This window comes from Alosa sapidissima, chromosome 6 (genome assembly GCF_018492685.1).
Source record: "Alosa sapidissima isolate fAloSap1 chromosome 6, fAloSap1.pri, whole genome shotgun sequence".
Lineage (NCBI taxonomy): Eukaryota > Metazoa > Chordata > Actinopteri > Clupeiformes > Clupeidae > Alosa > Alosa sapidissima.
This window is the reverse complement of record NC_055962.1, coordinates 18,487,340-18,513,996: the sequence shown is the minus strand read 5'-3', so window position 1 is coordinate 18,513,996 and position 26,657 is coordinate 18,487,340. Positions and strand designations below refer to the sequence as shown.

General features: G+C 41.6%; 2 protein-coding genes across 13 annotated transcripts in view; both read right to left on the bottom strand.

Moving 5' to 3' along the window:
* Nucleotides 1–11,888: 11,888 nt before the first annotated feature.
* Nucleotides 11,889–18,564, bottom strand: aire (autoimmune regulator). Of its 8 annotated transcripts, none has more exons than XM_042096598.1 (15): nt 18,459–18,554; nt 18,032–18,299; nt 17,538–17,701; nt 17,081–17,255; nt 16,202–16,339; nt 15,211–15,347; nt 14,811–14,926; nt 14,501–14,570; nt 14,192–14,314; nt 13,722–13,837; nt 13,385–13,454; nt 13,172–13,258; nt 12,888–13,046; nt 12,489–12,681; nt 11,889–12,179 (listed from the first exon to the last, which is right to left on the bottom strand). In XM_042096598.1, exons 2-13 carry the CDS (start codon nt 18,114–18,116, stop codon nt 12,966–12,968), a joined length of 1,362 nt encoding a protein of 453 aa, XP_041952532.1. In that variant the 5' UTR covers nt 18,117–18,299; nt 18,459–18,554; the 3' UTR covers nt 11,889–12,179; nt 12,489–12,681; nt 12,888–12,965. The 8 variants fall into 8 exon arrangements, with proteins under 8 accessions (XP_041952532.1, XP_041952530.1, XP_041952533.1 ...); XM_042096596.1 differs by lacking the exon at nt 11,889–12,179 and having other exon boundaries at nt 12,311–12,681; nt 18,032–18,131; nt 18,276–18,299; nt 18,459–18,564; XM_042096599.1 differs by lacking the exon at nt 11,889–12,179 and having other exon boundaries at nt 12,311–12,681; nt 12,904–13,046.
* A 724-nt stretch (nt 18,565–19,288) lies between these two features.
* Nucleotides 19,289–26,657, bottom strand: part of LOC121712368 (ras-related protein Rab-6B-like) — a 7,743-nt gene continuing 374 nt past the window's right edge. The window contains exons 2-9 of one of the 5 annotated variants that reach the window (XM_042096623.1): nt 23,963–24,021; nt 23,756–23,809; nt 23,246–23,351; nt 21,942–22,053; nt 21,689–21,785; nt 21,262–21,318; nt 20,756–20,822; nt 19,289–20,437 (exon numbers count right to left, since the gene is read on the bottom strand). In XM_042096623.1, the coding sequence (XP_041952557.1) occupies nt 20,373–20,437; nt 20,756–20,822; nt 21,262–21,318; nt 21,689–21,785; nt 21,942–22,053; nt 23,246–23,351; nt 23,756–23,809; nt 23,963–24,021 (617 nt within the window). In that variant the 3' untranslated portion in view covers nt 19,289–20,372. The remainder of the gene's footprint in view (nt 20,438–20,755; nt 20,823–21,261; nt 21,319–21,688; nt 21,786–21,941; nt 22,054–23,245; nt 23,352–23,755; nt 23,810–23,962; nt 24,022–26,657) is intronic. The other 4 variants (XM_042096626.1, XM_042096625.1, XM_042096627.1 and 1 more) reach the window with 4 other exon arrangements.

The window sequence follows — 26,657 nt, the reverse complement described above, 5'->3', positions numbered from 1 at the left end:
AAAATTCTTTAGTGCTGCTTTAAAGTAGCAGATAAGCATAACAGCATCCTAAAACTGGAGCAGTTTTACATAAATAATTGTGATCTTCCCTTTAGATGAATTCCAAGGAAAACAGCAAGAAGAACCAAGTAGGTGTAAGCCAAAGGGTAATTTTTTTATTTCATATGACTTGCCGTATACATCCTATGTCCTCCATTGCACAACATTTTGCCCATTATATCTTGTATCTTGAAGTTGTAATTTTAAAAGTTGACTTTTGTAAAAACAAGACAATATGACATTTCAAGAAAATCTGTAAGACTTGCAGTATGTCATTATTTCAAGCAATAACCTAATGGCTTAGAGAGGCAATAAAGATTCAAAAGAATATAGTTCATTTACTATAGTTACTTTTCTATTTGTCCATAGATTGCTCACATCCATTTGTCTATCCATTTGCATCTATCCTAATGTAAAATGTTCCATTTCAGTTTCCGGATGGAAAATCTGTTGCACTTTATAATATTATTTGCATTTCTCATTTCGAAAGAGGGGTCCTTTACAATAAAATATCCATTTGCACTTTACACAAACACTTTTAATGAAATATAGCTGCAAGCAGCAATGCGGGGGGCCAAGCAGTGCGCTATAGCAGGAATGGCGTTGCCATGGCATGAGCAAGCACTCACAGCAAGCTTGATTGCAATTGGATAAAGAATGGCTGAGAAATAAGCTCATTTACTTTGTTATAGTGCCCCTAGAGGTGAAAATTACACCAATGTCCTTGTGCGTTCTCACAATCAGCTACCATGTCCCTGGACTTCATACACCAAAGAGTTGCTGAGATGTGAGCTCAATTTGTCTATTACAGCACCCCTAGAGGTCAAATGAGACCACTTTCCTTGCATGTCCTCACAATCAGCTACTTTGTCTCTGTATTAAGTTGGGACTTCATACATCAAAGTGTTGCTGAGATACAAGCTCACTTCCTGTATTGCAGCGCCCCCTGTAGAGGCCAAATAATGCTAATTTCCTTGTGCGTCCCCACAATCAGGTACCAAGTCTCTATGCCAAATTTGGACTTTGTACATCAAAGCGTTGCTGAGATACAAGCTCACTTCCTGTATTACAGCGCCCCCTATAGAGGGCAAATGATGGCAATTTCCTAGTGCGTCCTCACAATCAGATTCCAAGTCCCTGTACAAAGTTTGGACTTCACACATTAAAGCGTAGCCGAGATGTTAGCCCACTTCCTGTTAGGCGGCATCATAGCCATGTGTGATTGGCTGTCACGGGCAAATAAACTTGAAATTAAAAAAATTGACAAGTATCGTTTGTGCGGCTCGGTCAGAAGATCATCTCCGCCAAGTTCCTTGAAAATCGGATGAAATGTGTAACCACTGAAACTTTTCATAAGGTTTGTATTAAATCCAATATGGCGGAGATCCAATATGGCGGAAAGTGACGGGATAGGGGTAGATGAACTCGGGATGGTCCAAGGATTCAGACGCTACCTCAATTGTGAAAATCAGACAAAAGAGTCAAGGATCACGCGCATGAACGCATGTCCAGCATTGAACTGGTGGTGGCGTCAGAGCGTTCAATGTATATGCATAAAAATTGCGGTGAGTGATTGGGACATTGTCCTGACTAATAAATATCAAGTTTTGTTATGTTAACTCAAAGCGTCACGGAGATGTTAGTCCACTTCCTGTTTGGCGGCTTTGTCGCCGTATTTGATTGGCTGTCACGGGCAAACAAATTTGAAATTGAAAAATCTGGCAAGTATCGTTTTTTCGGCTCGGGCAGAAGATCATCTCCATCAAGTTCTGTGAAAATCGGATGAAATTTCTGACCACTGAAACTTTTCGTAGAGTTTGGACTAAGTCCAATATGGCGGAGGTCCAATATGGCGGAAAGTGACGTAATAGGGGTCATTGAACTTAGGTCGGTCCAGGGATTCCAACGGTGCCTGATATGTGAAAATCGGACGCACCGTTCAGTGGTCACATGCGTGAATGCAATCCAGGTTCGACCCATTGGTGGCGCTAGAGTGTTGGGCATAGAGTTCTGTAAATTGGTGAGAGTGATCATGGACAGTGCTGAATCAGTGTGGCAAATTTCATAACTTTAGACTCAGCGGTTCAATTTTTGGCCAGATTTTGACCTGTTGGTGGCGCTAGATGGCTGGGTTTAGAGGTCCGTAAATGAGTGTGAGTGGTCAGTGGAATGTCCCGAAACTTTCTGCCAAAAAATCTGCACTTTTTAGCCAGGCGTTCTATGGGCTGCCATAGACTCCAATGGCGGAAGTGTAATAATAATAATAGGAAAAGCTAGTAACTCAATGGGTGCCTTCGCAGCTTCGCTGCTTGGCCCCCAATTATGCCCACAAATAACCAAATGTTGTTTTTAGGCTTTAAGAATAATGCCCAACAGCAACGTAGCCTAATTGTAATATCTCTATTTGTAATCTTTTCCACAGATCAAAACAGGGCCAGAAGAGGAAGGAGAGACAAGCAAAATAAGAAATAAAAAGAAAAAGTGTGTCATTTTATAATGTTTAGTTTGAACATAGGCTTATAAAGCCCACTGTATACAAAGTATATCAGAAGCAGTTTGCAGTGACAGAATGATTGGCTATATGTTGATGTGTTGTTGCTTAACCTGTTGCTTACTTTTAACTCATGTCAGACTTTTTCACCTACAAACAGTACACATACCTTTATTATGCAACCATTCCAGGGTCGGTGCCAGAGAGCAACGGGTGGGGGGCCTATGAGCACTGACAAGGGGGGCACCTCACCTCACTTTTATTAGTTATTTTTCCAAAATTGGCATATAATAAAGAGCATCCTTCGAGCCTTTTGGATAACGGAAACAATGATCATGGGGGAAAATAGTGCAAGAACAGAGCGGTCATAGCCTACAGTATAGCGTTCAATAGACTAGCACACAACGTTTAGAATAATAGAAATGTAATAGAATAGCGTTGCATAGGCTACAAGTAAATAGGCTATAACAGACTCACCACTAGCATGCCTAGGCTACACTAGGCTTCACTGTGTCTTTCCATTAATTTTGAAATGTTCTTGTAAGATCCTGCCCAAAAGTATTTTGTGCTGCCATCTTTAGGGGAAAGTCCGTAGGAGTCGATTGCCAAGTATGCTCTGGAAATTCACTATTTCGTCGCCGTTTTAAAAAAAAAAAACATAGTCCAGTCCATACAACTTCATTTCAATTTCAAAAGAAATGCTGGACTATGTTTTTTTTTTTTTTTTTTAAACGGCGACGAAATTGACTTGAAAAGACTAAAATGTGTTGACTAAAACTGACTAAGACTAAGAACCTTTACTTTTCTTTTGACTAAAACTAGACTAAAATGATGAGACTTTTAGTCGACTAAAACTTGACTAACAAAAATTATATTTGAATGACTAAATATGACAAAGATTAAAAAGGACATTTCGTCACAAGACTAAGACTAAATTAAAAATAGGTGACAAAATTAACACTAAAAAGTAGCCTACATGATCCAAAGCACTATACGTCTCGGTTGCTCGAGTTTATCATTAGCACTGGACAATATTGGAAAATATAGAAAATGCGACGTGTCAGTTTGGCCCTTTATTTATGGTTTCTGCAATTTAGATTAACAGCTCATGCATTCAGCTTGGGTGCTTGGGTGATCCTGTGGTCAGAAACGCGAAAAACCTTGTATTTTCCATTATCTTCCCAGATCTATCTTGAGACCTTTTACTGAACCTTATGCAGCACTGTCTAAAAACCCTACTGGCCGAGATTTATGCTCATTTGGCGTTGCAGGAGTGGTGGTAAATATCGGTGGCACTCACTGCAACGGTGTCCGAGTGTGCAGAATCCCTCTTCATCGCGCAGTTTGCGCACACAATCAACAGTAGCATCGTTGACACACGTGTCAGTCCGTGTCATGTTTCATTTTGAGTAGGCTAAGTGTTCAACATCAGTGTTCAATATGGATTTAATTTCAATCAATAGGCATAATAATATTTAGATTTTTTTATGTGAGAGAACTCAGTTGGGGGGCACAATGGCCTGGCCCCCTAAGCCCCGCCCTTGACGCCGACGCTGAACCATTTACGGTGAAGAGGTCTGCTGGCATTGTGGGTAATTCTTTAGGACACAAAAAGGCATTTAAAATAGCCTATCCATCTGGGGCCGGTTGCCCGATAACGCTCACTCTTAGCGCGTTAAGAAGACTCGAAAGATATATCTTACCAAAGTTGTTTATGTTCCTAAGTGTGTTCCCCGAAGTGTCCCTTAGGAAGCTTCTTAACACGTTGCCTCTTACGTTCGACGTTACAAAGGCGCTGTCCCAAGTGAAGGTGCTGAATTAGTTGGCATCGATTGCTCAGGAATCGATTTTCCACTTCACGCAAAGGTGCATGACTGCGTTAAAGGAGAATTCCGGTGTGATATTGACCTAAAGTGTGTTGAAACATGATACCGAGTGTGAACGTATGTCTCATAGCCCATCTCGGCTTGTCCCCTGCACTCTAAAATCTGGCGCTAGTTAGCCGATGCTACCAACAGCTTTTTTAATGGGGTTGCCTCGGCATCGGCCTAGCCATGCAAATAAATCACTGTTTTACACCATTTACGAGGCTCAACGTATCTCCGCACTTCATTGGTAGACTTCCGAGGGCCCTGACATTTAAAACGAGACATTGAGAACTTTGAAAAAGCACTGGTAGTTTACTTACAAGACGATTTATACAGAGAGTATCTTCACAAAGTTTAGCGTCTGCAGCCATCTTGAATTTAATCGAGAAGAGTATGAATGAACAGGTATGATAAGGGATCAGATTCCAAAAATAATTCTGTGGAAATGCATGGATTCCAGTTGCTGCTACTGGAAGAAACTGGAATCCATGCATTTCCATAGAATTACTTTTGGAACTCCAGTAACTTTTATTTTAACATAGTTTAAGTTATCTATATCAGTAAAATATAGACTATTAATTAAATTATCAAATTGTCAGTAATATGTTCACACGATATGTTGTGACAGGTAGACTAACCGGGTAGGCCTATCCCTAGCTAATCATCCCCCCTCCTTATCCCATTGTGCCGCTTCTTGACATGGGTTTAACGACTTCTAAAAATTATGTAATACACTTTTATATTAATGGTAAGGTACCTTACAATTAGAATTGATTGGCAAGCAGCTGCAGTTACTTCTGTTTAATGCGGTATTGATTGCCATTGGTTAATGTTTTCAATAAAAAGCAACCTATCTACAATGAACAGAGAGAGAGTTAGATACAGAATATGGTGGGGAAGCAAAGTACAAAAAGGGCACCAAGCTTCTCGTCAGAAGAACTTGAAGTTTTGCTGGACGAGGTGAGCTTGCACAAGGTGACCCTGTTTTCCAGCTTTCGGAATAACTTGTGCAACAGCAATAAAAAAGTGCTATGGAGCGACATGGACTAAACGGCTCGGCGGCCGGCGCCGTCTTTGATTTAATACAAAGACACATTGGATCGCTGCCATAGTTGGTCCCTTACTGGACACCACCATGCTTACCCATTTATAGATCTTAGCCATTTAGAGGCAAATTCTTTGCCAGCTTTTAATTATCAAAAGTGATTGCCAATTTGAACGCTTTAATGACATTACGAAATATAATTACCACCATATTAGTTCTGATACCAGATAAAGTAAACTTCATAAATGGGCCTGTATCCATTACATATTTTATTATTAGTCTTTAAATGTCCATAACATAAAATTATCGTTGAGCCACAACATTGTCAACATAGGCTACTGTACCATAGTTTGACTTGTACTGCGCTGCGTTGATTTCCAAAGACTGCTGCACAGTGGCGGCGACTAGCGTCTTGAGCTCAAACAATGCTAAGAAAGAGCTCACGAATGGTCCAGACCAACCTATACGAACGTGTCACTTACAGAAGATATAGGCCTACTTAGCGTACGAACGTGTCGGGAATCACGTCATAACGTTGAAAGAGGTTAAGGAATAGGTTAAGAACTACTTAACGATAAGAACGTTTTGGGGAACCGGCCCCAGGTCATCAATAAGAGAGGGTCAAGACAAATACACACAGGATATACCCAACACCTTCAAATATTATATGAATGGACCTGAGTTGAGAATGACTCCATTAAGTGGAAACTTTATTGACTCCACCTGTAAGGTTTGATCATTATAGGTTTGCCTGCAAGTGGTTTGATGAGCAGGCTGATAAAATGTCTATCCAGCGAGCAAGCAAATGGTCTATAAGATAACTATTTTAAGTTGTGTTTTAAGGTGGCAGAAGAGTAGGCCACACTGGGTATTAAACATGATAAGGTCTGAATAGGCTAACTATAGTGGTAGCTTCACATGGTTGGTATGGAGGTAACCCTGGATATTTGTACAACAACAAAACTTTGTACATGGATCTGATACAAAGGAACCAAGCTGACATCATTATATTGACTGAACACCAAGGTGAAAATTAAACATTAAGCAGAATTTAACTATGAGTGGACTGGATTTATGGCACATATCTGTGCCTATACTAAACAGCAATGTGTTTAGGCAACAGTAAAAGTTCTTAATTGGTTCCCTGTTTGTGTCTAGTGACTGTAGTGTGTCTGTTGAAATGGTTGTCCTTGACAGCATGTCTGCTCAACATGCATTCGATCATGTCATGTGGCATGGGTTCAATCGGCTTTGCAAATAATGATGTCAGACAAGGTAGAATATTTTGCATGATTTTATGAAAGTACGATGTATTGCAACATCAGATGCAAGTCAAATTTGTAGTTTCTTATGTCTCATTCCATCGAACTACAGATCCGCTACCCGATCTAGAAATTTTTCATAGTGCGGTTATAGCTGATAGAGGGCTGCGAAGCGAATGCAGAAGTGCCGTTCACCCTGTTACGAGTTGATTAACCACTGAAACGATTTTGGAAACATTATTTTAAGGTACAAAAAGCTCTTTGGTGTTGCTTTAAACTCAATCAAGTAAATGTAAGTATAAGAAGTAAGGCTACATAACATCTTAAAATGGTTCTGGTCTAAAATGAAATATAGGCTACAGCTACGTATTAAAACTTCACAATGGAGGATGTTTTTAAAATGTGATTGGCCGGCGACTTTGTGGCTGTTTTAAGTTGTGCTGTGGGCTCCCTGATGCCCGCGGGCACTGTGTTGGTGAGGCCGAGTCCCAACTATTTGATCGGGCTATCCACTCCCCAAGGGCGTAGGTTTGGTCTGAGCTTTGGTGGGGACACTACCCCCCCCCCCCCCCCCAAAAAAAATCTATCCACTCCCATATGGACACTTGGAACAACTGTTGAGTATGGACACTGGGGTACCCAGAAGCTCACATGCATGACGAACTGGACCTAGACTGGTTCTGTGGTATTTATTTTTTTATCACACATTGACCATTTGTCAAATCACATCACATCTGCAGTCAACAGGTACGTTTTTTTTTTGTTTTTTTTTAGCACATCACAAGTATACAGTCACATGTATACAATACAGGTCAAGTATGCCAGGTGAGATACAAAAAATACAATAATAATGAAAAAAAGAAAGAAAACAATTCAATTTACATAAAGCATTTGAAAAGTACAAATAGTGTGTGTGTTCTAACACCCTTCTTATTACTGCAACAGGATAGTAGAAATTGTTTAATGTGAATGGACAGCTCTATGAAGTTATGTGTTTTATTTTGGAATTTGGACTAATGAATGTAAAATTTGGTCAAAATTAAAATCAGGTTGATTAAATCAAACTGAGAGGTGAGATTTGTGTTATAGTAATGAAACCAAAAAGTAGGCCTACATTTTCCCAGTACAAGGAGAATTCAGGGTAAATAAGATCAGCTAGCAAGTATCAAGAGTTTACTCCAAAGGAATTTAGTATGAGGGCATAACCAAAATAAATGCACAAGAGATTCTCTTTGATTCCCACAAAAAGTAGCCTACAGTTTTCATAAAAGTCTATTTTGAGCTTCTGTAAATAGTGATTGGAGTCAATGGGTAAGGTAATGTCAAACAAAATAGCCACTCGTGATGATGTGCTAATGTTCAGTTAACACGTTTACCGGAAGATCCTTAAAACTTATTTCGGAAAGTTAGTATTTATTTTGCCTGTGTTGTGCACTGAACACAAGTGATCTAATAGCTGACCTAGGTCTACCTGACTAGCTGTGTTTGGACCAGCTGGGTTATGAAATGGTTGGAACACATATATGGCAAGAGTTTCAGAACTGTTAAAAATGAAACCAAAATAGGTGAATCACCGAATCTGTTTCGGTCCTTACATTCTCAACGTCGCCTCGAGTGTTCAGTAAGGCAAACAGGTAGGCTTTACAGTAATTTTACTGGTTTCTAGGTAGCTATGTATTGGCTAGCCTAAATATGCACACAAAGGGAAATAGCAGGTAGCTATGAGCTTTTTTACAATAACAGACAAAATTATATTAGCCTAGGCCTATAGGCTTGAATGTTCCTCATTTTAAGTTGCTTTGCCCGCTAAATTAATTATGTTCATTCTCTTGGTCTACAATGAGACAACAACAAAATATAATCATTTGTTAGTTTGGCACATTTGTATGTGTGGCACAAGGTTTTTGATTTTATGGTTCCCAGCGATTTAGAAACATTGCCATTTTACATGTGAAAAATGTCCCATAGCTGATTTTTTGTCCCAATTTACCTGATGCATCAGATAATCACTTAAAATCATTTCCTATATAAAAAAGTATAATGTATTGTTAAAATATTTTGATAATAGCCCAAGCAATTAATCATATACAATATAACATCATACAAGCATGTTTTGTGTTACAGTACATCATCAATGTTTTAGCTGCAGTAACCTTATTATGTAGCCTAGAAATCTAGACGCACCCTAGCGGCGGCAAATTAATTTGCTCAGCCTGTACGTCTAGTATCAAACCATAGGGATTTCTATTGGCTGACACCGTGGACGTCATCCAATCACAGCGCTCTATTTTATTAGATAGTCTTAAGGCGGGCTTAACAGGATAACGACAGTCCTGCCACGGTGAACAACAAGGAAGGTGGTTATGGCGAACGAAGAGTGGTTGTTTGAATCGGCGTTGGCGTCAACTTTGGAGGAGTTGGACTTGTGCTTTTCTTTGAAAGTTGAGTAACACAGTCATTCCTTTCGAAGAAGGATGTATTTGCCGTTTTGCCGACCGGATACGGATATGGTCGTAGTGCTGGCCTATTGCATGCCTAGGCAGTTTGGAAGACAATTCTCTGCCCGCCCCTTGGATTAAGCGAGGTGAATGGTTCGATTCCAGACTATACATTTCAATGATATAGGATGGCCCGCCAGGCTACTTTATTATGTCAACACAAAATCAACGTGTCTGGTGACTTATCTTGCAAGTTCTTGGTCCAGTGTTATTTTTTAAAATCATATCTCCACCCATCTTTGTTATCTTAGACCAATCAAAATTATTGTTTCTAACTGGCATTTGCAGTTACCATATAATAATATCATTAGTGATTGGCTGCTAATTTCTAATGAGTCCAATATGTAAAACCTTATTTGTCCCATTTTACACAGTAGCCTATGACAGATGACTTGTTAAACAAGCCTACTTGTTAATCACCTGTTAAACTGAGCATGAGAGTAATTTAACCAACTGAGGGCAGTGGAATGGAAATGTATGCTACTGTAACTATTGTAAACCGTTCAGCCATCAACACTTTCATTATAACCTATAGGCAAGTGTGCACTTAAAGGTGAAATGTGTTTCAATGTGGCCCTTGAGCCAAAAAGTTTGCCCACCCCTGTTCTAAGTACAAACTTAGAACTATGTTCTCATTCAGGGAAAGCATCATGCTTCACCTGAATCACGCTTTAAAAATTGCTGTGTTACATTTTACATCGAAATGTGTACACATAATTACACTAGTCACAACATACAGAGAACAATGTTTGAGTTCTTTTGTCACTTTGGGGAGCATTATTACAACTCAAAATGCTACGTGCACAAAAGGCTCTCTGTACACTTGCTTGTTTCCGGTGGAGCCAGGTGTGTTTAAACCTGCTAATAAAGGACATTTTTATTTTTAATACAGAAATACAAGCATTGAGAATAGCCGGATGGCTGAAACATCTGATCTTGCTCTTTATTTAAAAAGTTGCTCCTTTTGCAAAGACTTTGTCTGGTTACTTTTTCAGAGTGCGAACCACTCATAGCCTCTTCGTCACAGTATTGGTTCGCACCTGGACTTAAAAACTGTCATCTGAGTGCAACAATATTCTTTGCCTAATACAGAAATACACCTGTGATTTGAATTATATTCAAATCTGATTTCACTACCATATTTTAGCGAGAACATGTAAAATGGGGAGGGGTAGTTGTGCTCATAAGTTTACACACCCATGCTAAAGCTGACTAAAAAGAGGAATAAAAAAATCATCTTTTGGAAATGGATCTTAATGCCTTAATTCAAACAAATAGGAAAGATCCAACCTTGAAGGACACCAATTTTCTTTGTAAATCAATAATGTATCGTAAATAAATAAATGTTCTTCTTTAAATTACAGGGGGCATAAGTATACACACCCCGATGTTAAATTCCCATATTGGCAGGCAGATTTTTATTTTTAAAGGCCAGTTATTTCATGGATCCAGGATACTATGCATCCTGATGAAGTTCCCTTGGCCTCTGGAATTAAAATAGCCCCACATTATCACATGCCCTTCACCAGACCTAGAGTTTGGCTTGGGTTACTTGGGTGTTGCACTAGGGAAATTAGCATGTTACATTAAAGAAGGATTTATATGTGTGTTTGAATTGTTATCATTGGGCAAACGAGATATTCCATGTCAGAGTGAAGATGTAAGGATCAGAATATAACAGAAGATGCCGTTACAACACAGTTAATGAGCGCACATGAAGAGCCTTTCGTGCATCTGTGGCATCTACCCCCCTACTGTTTGTACTGTTTTCAATGTCTCAGTGTGATAGTTACTTATCATCATGTTAAACTGTCATCATGCCTTCAAGTTAAACTCGCTCTGTTTGTACTGTTTTCAATGTCTCAGTGTGATAGTTACTTATCATCATGTTAAACTGTCATCATGCCTTCAAGTTAAACTCGCTCTGTATTTAAATAAATTTAAATTTAAATCGCTCTGTGTTTAAATGTGAACTCCTCTTTCCCCCCCCCCTGTAGCAACCAGCCCTGGAGTTCTGGTAGCAATGCACCCAACCTTTAACCCGGACTATATTGTACCAGATATCAGAAGATTTGTACTGCGTCCGAACATCCTCACTGTCAACTGCTTGTTTCATGAGGGCGAGCTACTGAACTGCCACTGCAATGATCAAGCATTAAGACAAGTATCTCAATACTTATTGAGCTTTCAGAGGGAAATTATCCCTCAACCACGCCGTCGTGATCCCCGTCCATCTCGGAATTAGCGCTCTGGTTGCCTTGATTCAATATTACTAACAGAAAAACCCCAATATATCTGTGTGGCAATAATTGTTGTAATAATTGTGTTAATCTTGAGTGCTTTCTTCATAATAGAGTTCTACCAGTGCCATCTGAATACAGCAAGTTTATGTATGTGATCAAATTACACTCATCATGCATGCCCTGTATGTTGGAAAAAATATATAATGACATGCTACAGTATACAGTATGAACAAAAAGTAATAAACAATAAATAGACAATAGCAAGAGTTTGGTCATAGATTTGATTGGTCTAGAAAAAAGCTCACCGAAAAAGAAGAAGGGTTCACTGGCCTGTTCTTCAGGTTTTTTTTAGTGCATTACTACCACCATCTGCTGAGGTGTAATGGCAAGTGTACCCTTTAGCCTCGTAATGGCCACCGGGTGAATAAGGCGAATTGCCAGCTTAACCACTGATCCTTATCAACGTCATACCATTGTACTCCGCATTGTCTCCATCTGTAATGTGGCACCTAATTGGGTAACTCCAGATGGTGTTAGAAACAAGCCCCATGGGAAGCCATTTTGAAAAAGATGATTGTGGTAAATTTCAAACTTTTTGGCTGATGTAACTATAGCGTTGCATGGGCCATTGAAATGAATGGGGGGTTGGTACCTCCTCCCTCTCTTCAGTTCTGTATCCTACCTTCATGGTCTGGACACTCAGTTCACTTTTGGTTTCCAAGGGAGATAACTTCTGGTGAAATTAAATCTAAGTTATACATTCAAGTCAATCCTTTTGGAAGTACAGAAAACAAACAAAGAAGAGATCATTTTGAAAGGAAAAGTATTTTGAATTTTACTTATGTCTGAAAATCTAGCTTTGGAAAGCAAGTCATCAGCTGGGTCTCTGTTTACAATACAAGATGTTGATAGCTTATCAATTCGGAAGAGTGAATTCTGATAATAAGCTAGGATCCAATCAGATCACATTCCTTATTTGCATAAAGAAACAAGCACATAATACAATTCTCCGAACAAAAATAATCAATTTTCCTAGTCTCACCATCATGCTGTTTTGATTCAGATCTTGGCGGTTTTAGCATCTTCACTAGTGCATTGGAAAATTGCATTGGAAAAACAGACTTTAGAGCTTGTCTGAGTTGGGCAGAAGATGTCAGTTGATCTGACTCAGACTTGGGTCCCTGTGGGCCCTGAACCCACTTGTGGTACAGGAAGCTGACACCTCAGTTGGGTATCTGACACAGGAAAGATTAAAAACATGATATCCTTCTGTTCTGTAGGGATGAATTACGATGCGGAAACTAGGCATCACACAAAATCAAGAACTCCGGGTTATTTTTTTCTAACTTCTTAAAATTGGATTTCAATCTGAAGACACAATTTACATTACTTTCTTTAATCAGAGTAAAGACTAAAATCAGACTGAAATTAGATTGTTTACATGTAACCGCACTGACTACTGTATGTTCTAGAGGGTGGTGGGTGTGGTCTCATGAGGGGTGTGGTCAGCCTCCGAGGACTATGGGAAGAAGCCCTGAGAGTCAGCGAGTGGGCGGGACAAGTTATGGAATGCCCACTGCAGGATGGTGTCTACAGAAGCCTGCTGTAACAAACACACACACACACACACACACACAAATGAGGACCTTCATAAAATGCATAGAATAGCATGAAATGCATAAAGCAAACACACACAAAACTACAAGAGACAAAGCACAACTTAACACAGACACACATATGCACCTCTCCTGCCATGGCGTCATTTTCTTCTTTCCTCATGACTGAGACACCTTGTTCTGCTCCATCACAAACCTAGAGACATAGGGAGAAAGAGTTAGCAAAACACACACACACACACACACACACACACACACACACACACACACACACACACACACATACATATTCAACAATTCAACATCATTGGTGTGTGTATACCTGTAGAGTGTGTGTTTGTTCCTCTCTTCTACTCCAGGAACTGCAACAGGATCTGCATGTGCTACTGCCTCTGAAACACACAAACACACGTGGGCCATGACACACCATTTACCAAAGTCTTCTTTTTGGTCAATCGATGTTCTGGGAATTACTGGTATCTTGGTCGTTGAGGTTATGTGGCTTTGGTTAACAAGGCAATGCACGTCATCATATCTAGCCAGGTTGTGCTATCTTCAATTACACCCAAACAAAGGTCACCCACCCACACACATAGACCTGCCTACACAAACACACACTCATACACACACACACAGAGAGAGACAGAGGACAGTCTTACCCTGAGAAGTGGCACTGGCCATGGTATCCCTGGTGACACTGGACACAGGTGATGATGTCATCACTGCTAAGGTGGCAAATGCCACAGAGCACCCTCACACTCCCCTCACCAAGACCCTGCACGTACACACACACACACACACAAACACACAGACATATGAGAACACACACCGATCCATAGATATGCAGACATACAGTATGAACCCCACCACCACCATCACCACCACACACACACACACACACACACACACACATACACACACACACACATACATACATACATACTGTACATACATATGAGCACACACAGATGTGCTCACACTCTCACACACAAAACATTCACATACTGTACATATAGCACACACACAAATTATATGAGACAATTTTTTGTTCTGTGACAAATTTTGCAGTGGGCACAATTCACATAAAATAAAATAAACATTCCTACGCTACATCTTCCTGCAAACACACCTGAGGAGGATGCTGGGAGGTGTTGCTGTGGGAACTACAGCTGGTTGCCATGACAGCAGAAAGTGACGTAAAAAAGGAGAAGTCCACTGTGGAACTGCTGCAAGGCTCCACCCACTGAGATTGCTAAGGTTGGGAATGTGTTTGATTTATTATTATTATTAATAATAATAATAATAATAATAATAATAATAATAATAATAAATGATGATACTGATGTTGCACCTTTCAAATGCACAAAGTGCAACAAAGCATAACTATATCCTTATGCATCCTTAGTTAATGCATAGTAAATGGGTGAAGCATCCTTACCTGCACAGGTGCAGAGGTTGTCTGAGGCGCCACCTGAGTGCTTTGGCACTGTCCACATCGCCAGCTGCCACTTGGGAAGAATTAACACACAAGAAGACACATAACACACACACGCACACACACACACACGCACACACACACACACACACACACACACACACACAGTCACAGATATGCGAGCAAACACAGTGGAGTATAGACACACGATTAGGACTTTCATACCCTCTGACACTCACATATATGTACATACACTCATACACAGGCACACAAGTGCTCAGTGAGAGAATGAAAGATTAAAGGTCACATGTACCTGGGTATAGAGGTGAGCGGGGGATCTAGACAGCCCAGGTGGAATGCTCGAGGACAACCATCACAACAGATGAGCTCCCCACCATCTTTACATACTGTGCACTCATCATCATTAACCTACACACACACACACACACGCTCATTATAAATCTCATGACACACACTCATCACTGACACAAATCGACTAATACACCTGTTATGCTATGACGCACATACAAACACACACACACTCAACAGATACACACACTTAACAGATACACAAACATGCAATGCTATGTGTAGGGCTATTCTGAACATTGCACAAACATTCACACACACACATACTCACATGCAAACGCACATGCACAAACACACATACGGACACACTCAGTGAACTGTACCACCTCCCTATGCAAACTCACATCTCCAGTTCGTGTAATTGTGCTGCTGCTGAGTAGTTCCCCCTGCTGGCCACCGTGTGTTACTGCCTCCGGCTTTATTGCAGTACAGGGCTCCTCCTGCTGCTCTGAACCATCACAACCATCCTGCAACGCTGACACTGAGAAACAGACGCACACAACTTAAGTACATCTCAGACCTAGCCGACAGTTGGATGTCTGATCAAGTCTGGTCGATCGATGAATGCCGATGAGCTCCAATCTGTGCAGTGTGCGCACCACACCACCAACACTGACAGACCTCTGCTGAATCGGCGTTGCGGAGCTGTTGGGGTTACTAAAGGGCTACACTGATTGACTGGTTACTCTGTCTATTCGTAGAGGCACAGGAGCTTAGAAAAACAGTGTAAGGGGATACAATCCGGGTAGTTATCGTCTTGCTTCTGGATGACTGGGTCTAATAACAGTTTTACTTTTTTTTCTCCTCAGCCTCACTCTCTTCCACAACTAAGTCCCTAGACTAACAATACCAGTGCCATTTGCAACATACTCTAAAACATATTTTTGATTGAAAGTAGATTAGGTCTGGGTGAGCAAGACTAGTGTGAAAATGGTAACATAGCCCTGCTTGGTTTGTGTTTTGTTTATCAGCATATTGCGATAGTAGAAGAATGCTGCCTATGCCCTAGTTGATGGTGGACAGTCTTTGCTGTGCGGGCAGAGAAACCTTTTTCATAAATGCAACACACCAGGCGACCTGTGGTCAATTACCAAGTGGTCAATCAGCGTCATAGCTAGTGCCCCGAAGTCTGCCCGATCTGCCCTGTGCTTTGGAGCACACCTTCAACTTCACCTACACATATACACACAGAAAATGCACAGGTGTATGTCTGCAAACAGACACACACACACACACACACAGAAATACACACAAATACACACATATGCACTCTCTCTATCTTTCTCTTTCTCTGAAGAACATCATTAAGTGGGACCCTTGACCCCTGGTATCTACCTGCACTGGGTGGGGCTTCTCTTTTCTTGTTGCGGGAAATCAGCTGTTGTCCATTCCCACTTCTCTTCCTGGCTCTGCCCTGAGCTGCAGCTGTGGCCACGAGAGAGTGCCTCTGTCTGGAACCCCAAACACTCCGGTCTGACACACACACACACACACACACACACACACACACAGATGCACACACACACACACGCGCACACACACACATGCACACACACACACACACACACAAACACATACTCAAATGTATAAACTGATACATTCAAATTATATAAAATGTTTGAATCCATGACAGCACTCATCAGTACTTTTAAAACTTTTTTAGATCGCCCCATGGATGTTTCCGGCCAGCCGCTCTGGCGATTTCACCTTTGACACAAATAGCCGTGCTTACAGTAATATTACCTGTTCCCCTTTGACCCTACAGACAGTCCCCAACATCAACTATTGTGTACATCACAAAAAAACAACAATTATATACAACAACCTACAATAAGACAACACTTGTTATAAGAAGCAAGTCAGGATCATTTCTTCATTCACTCCATGGAAGGAATGACAGCACCAAGGGAAAGTATCCAAAACACCTCCCTCAGTAACAAAAGTTTGGCATTTTACTGTAACTACCTCAATACCCCAATACCCTCATTACCCATACACTGCAATCCTCAGCACCCAGTTCAATGTAGATTAAAGTGTTGAGCGCATTATTGCTGGGGTGTTTTTATGTTTTATAAATTCAAACTATAAATGTGTAGATATAATGTAAAAATAAACATTATTTTTATTTATATATTATTTATACCTCCCCCCCTCACACACACACACACACACACTTACACTCACACACACACACACACACACACACACACACACCTCTGAAAATTCTGCTGAGTAAGGCCTGTAGTTTGGGGTAGCTCTGCTGGTTGTACTCCTTGGAGAGATTCTTCCAGAATGTCTGGATGGTGTCCCCGCCCTGCTGGAGAACCCAGGAAAGGAGCGAGTACACGGCCTTATGAACCCCTTCCCTCTCTCCTCTCTCCACAGTCTCCTGTGAAAACACAGTTATGCATGAGCATGTGTGTGTGTGTGTGTATGTGTGTGTGTGTGTGTGTGTGTGTACGAAAAACAAACAGCAGCAAACAGCAACTTCATGCAACTCCCCATTCTCATAATGTCACTTAAACTCATTATTCACAAATACACACATACATGAAAAGAGTACTGTATTTTCTAGTATGTTAGATTCACGTTAACCTCAAGTTAGGATGAAGTTATTGGTTCTTTAATGAAGGCTGTCTGTTAACTTGAATGAGATCTTCTGATTGGTTACCTTCAGAAGAGATTCAGGGATGATGTTGTGGTCTGCTAAGCCATATAGCAGAGGGAAAGGGTCGTCTATCACCATGGCAATGTCTGTCCTGGACACCTTCAGCTTGGTGCGTAGGTCAAAATCTCCCGAAGCTTCAGAGTGGGACATGACAAGCAGAGAGGCAGCTGGACACACACACACACACACACACACACACACACACACACACCACAAACGTGTACACAAAGGTTCACAATGTTTGGCAGTATAATAAGCCAAAATGCAACTGGACCAAATACACAAAAGCACACATCACAAACACCCATAACATAACCATAAGTTAGTGCTCATATAATGCTAAATGTGTATTTATGCTGCACGTGCTGGTTCTTCCAGTATGCACTGAGTACTATGTGTTAGAGAGAGTTTACAGTTCTATGTGTGTATCTGTGTGCTGCATAGTAGTGTGTGTGTCTGTGAGTGTATGTTCGCGCGCGTGTGTGTGCTTTACTCACGCAGTGCTAAGATTTGAGGAATTGAGATGCTGGGCTGTTCTGAGCTGAGAAGAGTGAGTCTGCCTCTAAAGTAGCTGCTCCTCATTAAATGTGTGTGTGTCTGTGTGTGTGTGTGTTTGTGTGAGACAGAGAGAGAGAGAGAGAGAGAGAGAGAGAGAGAATATTAGTGATGGTTATGTGTTGTTACATTAAAATATTATTTTTAGCACAGATTTGTGTGTGTTAGTGGCTCATGGCCTTTCACCCCAGCAAACTGATTCCGCCCCACCTGCAGGCACAGAGACACACACACAGACACAAACACACACACACACACACACGCACACACACACACATTATCCAGATTTCACCTGCCACTTTATGCCAGTAGTTCATTAGAGACAGATTAAACAGCCACTCTTTAATACTGCACCACTCTCTTACTTACCACTCTCAGTTCTGCTATCTTTGTCCATACAGTAACAAATAAATGTAAATAGACATATTATGGAGTTTTATTTGGTTACACTTTACTTGACAGCGTCGACATAAGAGTGACATGAAACTGTCATGAACGTGTCATAAACAAGTCATAAACGTTTATGACATAACGCTTCTGTTGTTAAGTGACATTCGTTTTTTGTCATATCAGGATTAGGGTTAGGGTTAGAGGTTAGGATTAGGTTTCATTTGGCATGACAGTGTCATGTGTTCACGACAGTGTCATGTCACTCTTATGTCAATACCGTCAAGTAAAGTGTTACCGTTTATTTTTTCGTTTTGGCAAGTAACCGTATAATAAGCGGGCGCGTCGGGGTCCGGTTGGCCCTTTTGGGACTTATTTTCCCCATAATGACCAGCGTTCTATACATTATCCCTTACTTACTTATACTACTAAGTTCTTCAGTTGCTGAATTTAATTAGATTAGTACTGATTAGGACTTGTTGGTGTTGACTGACTGGTATTAATTGGGAGTGAGGAAAGCCGGGGACTTTGCCGTCCTGCTCCAGTGCAGAACTGGACTCTGACCTGAGAACTCACAAGGGGAAATTCCACCTTGGTTTCACTGAAACTGTCTTAAATACATGTCACACTTTAGCTACTGTAGCACCTCTGCAGTGGGTGTTACTTTTCCACATGTGTGTGTGTGTGTGCATTTGTGTTTATGTTCCCTGCTGGTGAATATACCCTCACTTTCACCAAATGCACACTGCCACACTCTCACACACAGACAAACACACATTTACAGAGACATATATTCTTTAAACAGAGGTGTCTCATTTTCAAATAAATCTTTTATTTAATGTTCTGGATCACAGGAGACAATTTCACTGAGTTCATATCATCTTACATCACCTGGCAAACACGGGTGAGATCCAGAGAGAAATGTTCGGTGAGTGATTGATTGGCGGATGTCATGCAGTCTCTGGGCCAATCAGGTTTCAGGTATATTTGTGGTTTGATGGCAGCATAAAAGGCTCAGATGCCGCTCCATCCTCCCAGTCATTCAGAATTAGGAGTTAAATTAACAATTAGCTAGTGTTACACAGATGTAAAACAGTTTTACCACCAGTGTGCTAATATATTCTACAGTAACACTTCATTCAGTGTCCTTTTTTTGAGAGCAACACCAGCTGCAGGTTATTTAAAACAGGTCTTCCCAACTCACAACAAACAAATTCTGATACACATAGTCTGTTTTGTTTTTTACATTTAAATACAAGGGAAGATGAATTGGTCTGTCATACATAAAGTGGCCTGCAGGTGTTGCCTGACTGTGAGTCTTGCATTGATGTGTGTTTATGTCAGTGTGTGTGTGTGTGTGTGTGTGTGTGTGTGTGTGTGTGTGTGTGTGTGTTCATGTACTGTATGAGAGAGTCCAGTAGTATACTACATATACTGTCTGGATTTGTCCATCTGCAGATTTTCACTAGTCAGCCTTCTTAGTGTGTGTCTGCATGTGTTTGTGTATGTGTCTGCATGTGTTTGTGTGTATGTGCGTGTGCGTGTGCATGTTTATGTGTATGTGTGTGTGTGTGTGTGTGTTGGGGGGAATGGTGGATGGCCCAGAGGATCAACCCCTGCCTGTTCATGTCTACCTTTAGTCCACACTCCATTCCATCCACAAGCCCCGCCCAGTTAGTCCAAAGGACCACCCACACACCCCTCCCCCACAGGCACCAAAAGTTCTTGCCCCTCCCCCTGTAGCCACAAGGACCACCCTCCCCGCCACACACATTCCCCTCAGTCTTATTCAGGCAAACAGGCCAACATCCAATCAGAGAGGGTCCAGCTTGACTCTGACCAATAGAAAGCAATACAACAAGCATGTCATAAATAAGGCTGTCCAATCACGCAGTGTTAACAGGAGCAGCGAGACTTGGGGGTGGAGTCTTCAGGCTGTTTGTCCAGTTTGATGTCAATCACTGGGACCACTGGTTAAGGAGGGACTTACAGGACTTTCGAATCACAAAACACATGCCACAGCACACAGCAAATTAGCCCACAGAGAACTCAGAGAAACATTACTTTGGACAAAAGCACAAATATGTGTAACTAGTAGTGTGTGTGTGTGTGTGTGTGTGTGTGTGTCTGTGTGTGTGTGTGTGTGTGTGTGTGTGTGTGTGTGTGTGTGTGTGTTGTGTCTTGAACAGTCTGGCAAGGCATTTTCTCTTGAAATCCACCAGGGGGCACCAGATTACACACGCTTAAAATCATAGTGATGACATCATCTGAAAGGATACTACCATCTTTGTTGGGTTCATCCAAACTTTCCATGCCTGGTAAAGCAGCTGCAACACGGCGAAACAGCTGCAACAGACAGACAAACACACACACACACACATACACACACACACACAGAGAGAGAGAGAGAGAGAGAGAGAGAGAGAGAGAGAGCGAGAGACACACACACACACGCACACAGAGAGAGAGAGAGAGAGAGAGAGAGAGACACACACACAGACACACACACACACACAGAGAGAGAGAGACACACACACAGACACACACACACACAAGCAGAGTTATAATGATTGAACCATGCCAAAACAAATATAGGATGCGCACACACACAAGACATTAACCCACTAATACACTGACATACACAGACCCACAAACAGAGGGAAAGAGAGACTTTGTTGCGGCGAGATCCTCAGTGGACGTACTTTGGATATTGGAGAATGTCATGTTGGCACAGGGGTTCTACGGGAGGCCCATAGCTTACCCACAGTCAGTCAAATTCACTCACTGTTTTTTCCCTCATCCTAAGTCCAGCAGGTGAATTGTCTATAGACTGGTAGTGGGACTCCAGGCAACATGCATAAAAAAAGAAAATAGGCCCAAAAAACGAATAAAAAATAAGTGATTATATAAAATTATTTTAGTTAAAGTACTATGTATAAAAATCAAGCAATATTTACAGAAATTGTAATACAACAATTACAGCATTTGTGATTGTATTAAAATATACTGAATGAAAACAAGCCAGCTGGAGTGGCATTAAACTCATCTGTGTCCCCGTTAGTAGACAATGAAAGTGCTAATACATACACATACACAGATACGCACACATACACACACACCAAACACAGAAACACACATTTAAATACACACAAACACAGACTCAATCTCAAACGCATGCACATGCACATGCACATGCCCGCACAGGGCCGCACCTGTTTGACGTTGCAGCCATTCTTGGCACTGGTCTCGATGAACATCACACTCAGCTCACGTGCCTTTCTCTCTCCCTCCTCAGTACTGATCTGCCTGCTCACACACACACACACACACACACACACACACACACACACACACACACAAACCAAGAGAGAGTGAGCACTGCAACATGCTGAAGGGTGATGGTGTATGTGTATGTGGGGTCGGGGGAGGGGGAAGTGATACTGTGTATGAGTGCCTTTCAGCCACCTTTTCTCCTCCAGATCTGTCTTGTTGCCCACTAACATGATGATGACATCACTTCCTCTCTCTGACCGCACTTCTTCAATCCATTTAGAGGTCAGCTGGAACGAGGTGACATCTGCAGAGAACACACACACACACACACACACACACACACACACACACACACACACACACACAAACCACACAATTCAACATGTTAGAGTGCATCTGTGCCTGCTTGACAAGGACCAGTTCTCCATAAAAGAGGACCAATTCTACTGAGTTGGACTTCACTAACAGTATCCGTGTCCGTATGAAAAAGTTCAGTGGAACACTAGTCTGGAGCTGAAGCTTGAGATTAACCAGCTGATTGGTAACAAAGTATGAGGTACACAACACAACAATGCAAATCAGGTGCACAATTATATTACTGTGCCCTAGATTGCAAAAAAATAGCCTGGTCAGCCATTTGGATTTAATTATGGGTCGCGTTTCAACCTAGCCTGTAAGCCAGTCCGAATTTGCCCCGCAAAACGTGAGGATGCCAAATGCCTCAATCACTGTTTTCTGTTTGTCTTTGCGCTGTCAAAATCTTGTATAACAGATGCAGTAGCGGAATCTTGCTTCCCCAACAGCAGCCATTTTATTGTAAACAAAATCAATACAAGTGCACTCAGGTGATGTGGGTGACTATGTCACTGTTGATCATCTGTCCATATTCATATAGCCCACCCAAACAATTTCTCAATGGAGCAACTCCAAACCGAATTTCCCATTCTCAAAATTTGGGGGCAGGGTAAATCCAGGCTGGCTTCAAGGCTACAAAAATAAACAGCTCTAATTAAGCTCTAACTAAAACTAACCAAGCTAATCTTACAGTGCTTCACTTTCATATCAGATGACACCTACCTTCCCTGTAGGTTAATAGCAAAAAGGTTTTTGCTGCTATAGTCTACTCTAAGTTGTATTATCACACACAAATCTTCATTACAGCTGTCAGTGCTAAGTAAGGGATGGGATGAAGTTAGCCTATCATGGAGGTCATGATGTTCATGTGGAATCTTGATTCGTTTGAAAATGCAAGATGCTAGAACCATGCTGTGAGAACCAGACATTTATCTTTGTAATATTTTAGAATATGTTTATGAATTTTAGAATGTGTAGGTTAGTCAGAGGGTAAAAGCTACAGTATTTAGTGCTATGATAGGCATGGGATGACACAGCTGTTTTTTCTGCCCTATATTTTGTGAAGTTACAGCTCTCTGGATATCATTTAACTACTGTCGTTACCATGGCAAAAAAAACTACTGCTGATGTCAGAAACGTACTGGTGATGTCATAGACGACCACGGCGACGGTGGAGTCTCGTATGTAGCTGGGGATGAGGCTGCGAAAGCGCTCCTGGCCTGCAGTGTCCCACAGCTGCAGACGCACCTTAGAGTCAAAAGAGAAAGGTCACGCTACAAAAAGTACTAAGAGCACACTGACTCATAACACAAAGACAAACAGCTTTGTGCTAGCAACCATGTAAAGAAAATCTGGCAACATTTAGTGTCCTTGCATAAGAAGTGTACAGTATCATTCATTGTCAGTATTGATACACACTATTATAAAAACACTCTATGGAAAGTATTCAAGTAATCAGAGATTGCCCAGTACCAGTGAATCTTGGGGTACCTTGTCGTACCTTGTCTGTCTATCTTGCATACACACGTGCATGTCTACCTGTCTTGTTCCTACAGGCTCTCTGGATTGTGCCGGATGTGTGCATCCCATTCTGTCTGAACTGTGTGTGAGTGTGAGTGTGTGTGTGTGTGTGTGTGTGTTTACACACTTACTGTTCTGTCCTCCAAGTACATGGTCTTTGACAGGAAGTCGATCCCAATGGTAGCCTGTGGTAAACAAAGACATTAGCTTCAGCTCTTTACATGTGTGTGACTGTGTGCGTGTCTCTCTGTGTGTGTGTGTGTGTGTGTGTGTGTGTGTGTGTGTGTGTGTGTGTGTGTGTGTGTGTGTGTGTGTGTGTGATGATTAAATAGCTGTACCTGGTAGGTGTTGTCAAAACTGTCATACATGAATCTTGTGATGAGAGAGGTTTTTCCAACTGCAAAGAGAGACATTTCAGGTAACTTAGCCCAGAGTATGACAAACTCTCTTTAACACACATACACACACATGCACAGTCACACACAACACACAGTCACACACATGCCAAAGGGCATTGAGGTGTGTATGTTAATTGTTGCAGGATTCCTGAAATTCCCCTCCAAGACAAGCCCAGCAGGGGATCATACCCTTCCCAAACAAGTCAAACTTGTTTCCCAATGTTTGTCACACTTCAAGTACACACACACACACACACATACATATACACACATCGTGTGAACAAAAACACCTCACTAACCACAGCACACATTCTCCACAATTCTTGATATTATATCTGATAACACAGAGGATCACAGAGGAGTGTTTCAGCACCATGGACAGTTCTGCATTGGCCCCCACAATTCCAAAACATTTGTCTGACTCTTGCTCTTCTCTGTCTGCTCCTCATCTTTGTTTTAATAGTTTAATAGTTGGTCAATCTGTTGGACCTTTCCAATCACAAGACAGTTATGGTCTCTGAGCCAGATATCTAGGTAGGTTTAGTTTATAGCGTCAGTCTCGAGGTCTTGTCATTTCACACTCGTATACAAGCCCTGGTTATTTCTAAACTATATTGCAATGCAAAAAACAGGCCTACCAACATGTGTGGGGTGACCATTGCACATGAGTCAGTATACAGCGGCATATTTGTGGTCTTTAATCAACTAAAGAGGTTACATCTTTCTTCGGTAGTTGCTCTTCTTTGGCTTCTTGTTACTGCTAGAATTGAATTAATATCCCTTACTCTTGCCCATAGGACAGTCATTTGATCTGCATTATCCTACTTAAATGCTGTGATTCAACTCTAGTCCTCCTCTCCACCACTGTGGTCCTGATTGGCAGCTGTTGCCTGTCTTCCCTCGACAGAGCTCTCAGTAAAGACCCTGTTCATTCCTGGTGCCTCTAATTTCGAGTTATGATAAATACATTATTTTACTATTATTCTAGTGTGGACTACTGCTATTGTCAATTGTCAATCTAATGTCATATGCAGCTTCAGGTTAAAAGGACTGTCAGATTCTTACCAGATGAAATAGCTGTGTTAGATTGATATGGCATCTAATCTGATAAGAACCAAAAGTCTCTGTAAGAACAGAGAAACGGTTTCAGCACCGCGGACAGCTCTTCAGTCTTCGGACAACATGTCCACGACCAGATAAACAAAACGAGTCCTCCTCCTTGAAGTCCTATCCTCTACCTCCTCTATCTCTACCTGCTCCAAGCATTATCTTTATTAATAACCGTGTAATTATAATGTTGTTGATAAGCTAACCCCAGTGTTATCAGCTGATCAGGAACGGCACTGGTGAGTTGAGTCAGATATGCGCAGCGAGGCGAGGGAAACATGAAGAGCAGGTCGTCTCACAGCGCCTCAGCCACTCTTTCTGTTCCTTATCACTACATTATCTATCTGCTTGTATGTTTTTGATCTGCATAAGTAACTGCACTGACACGAGTGGCTTTCAGTCAAGTTGAGTTTAGCTAGTGGGTCTACGTATATTTGTTGTTCAGTTACAGTACAGTAGCCAGGTAAGGCCCGTCTCCCTGATGGCTTATTCCATGCGGCTTTTGCCAGCTTTGTGAAAACATTGACCTTTCATGTCCCGAGGGGCTTCTCCACGGAGTCAAAATTGGCATTCGCTCACGGGCCAGACTTCCTGCTTCTGCTTGCCTGGTTCCCCTGCCTCTTTCCCTCAAGGTTCTGTAGCTTGCTTGTTGCAAGTGTTTTTGTCAGCCGCTGGACTGCACACTTAGAGAAGACACCTGACCTGAATAAAAGTGGTTTCTCTCTGAACACTGAACACTTTGCTTGAAGTGTATAGGCATGTGGCTTATGTCAACTATGTAGCCTAACTATGTTACCTATGGACAAGGTTTATCATCAAAGCTAGGACCTCCAGCCATATTCACTTCCAAATTTATGGCCAAACGCCAATCTGTCGATTCTGACATCACCGATCTTATGGAGTCAGTAGCCGCCATGTTCAGTTTTCAACTCGCTTAACCGGTTAGACCACACAGTCCTGAAAATCACAACAACGCAACGCCACGCCGAAAAATATTGCTTATTCAAACGAATGAAACAAAATTCCGATTCCTGAGATTTCAGCTGAGTTCAACGAGAGCCGTCAGCAGAGGGCGAGGCATATCAGACGGAGGATGTTCAACAAGGGTGTGTCTCGTCTCGCGGAGACAGCTGGACACTGCGCGTCTATTAAAATGACTGTATTGAAATCCAAACACATAGAAAATTCCTTATCAGTGGCATTAAATAAGAAAAAAAACATACATTTATTTCTAGAGAAAAGAAAGGGGAAATAATGGCAGTCTAAACCAAAGTGTCCGAGCCGTTTTAACGAATGGTTATGTAGTTTGAAATCATAACCAGTCGTCGTGAAGACAGGTTTACATTAAGGTAAAGACAAGACAAACGCTGTCGTGTGTGTTTGATAAGGGTGGGATGACAATGCAGAGCTGTACGCTTCCAATGACTAAACAAAACTGGACATCGTCTATGGCAGGGGATCAGGGATACAGACAGACCGGGATTGCGAGGGCGCTGGCCGACAAGAGATCGCAGAGAACACCAATGCT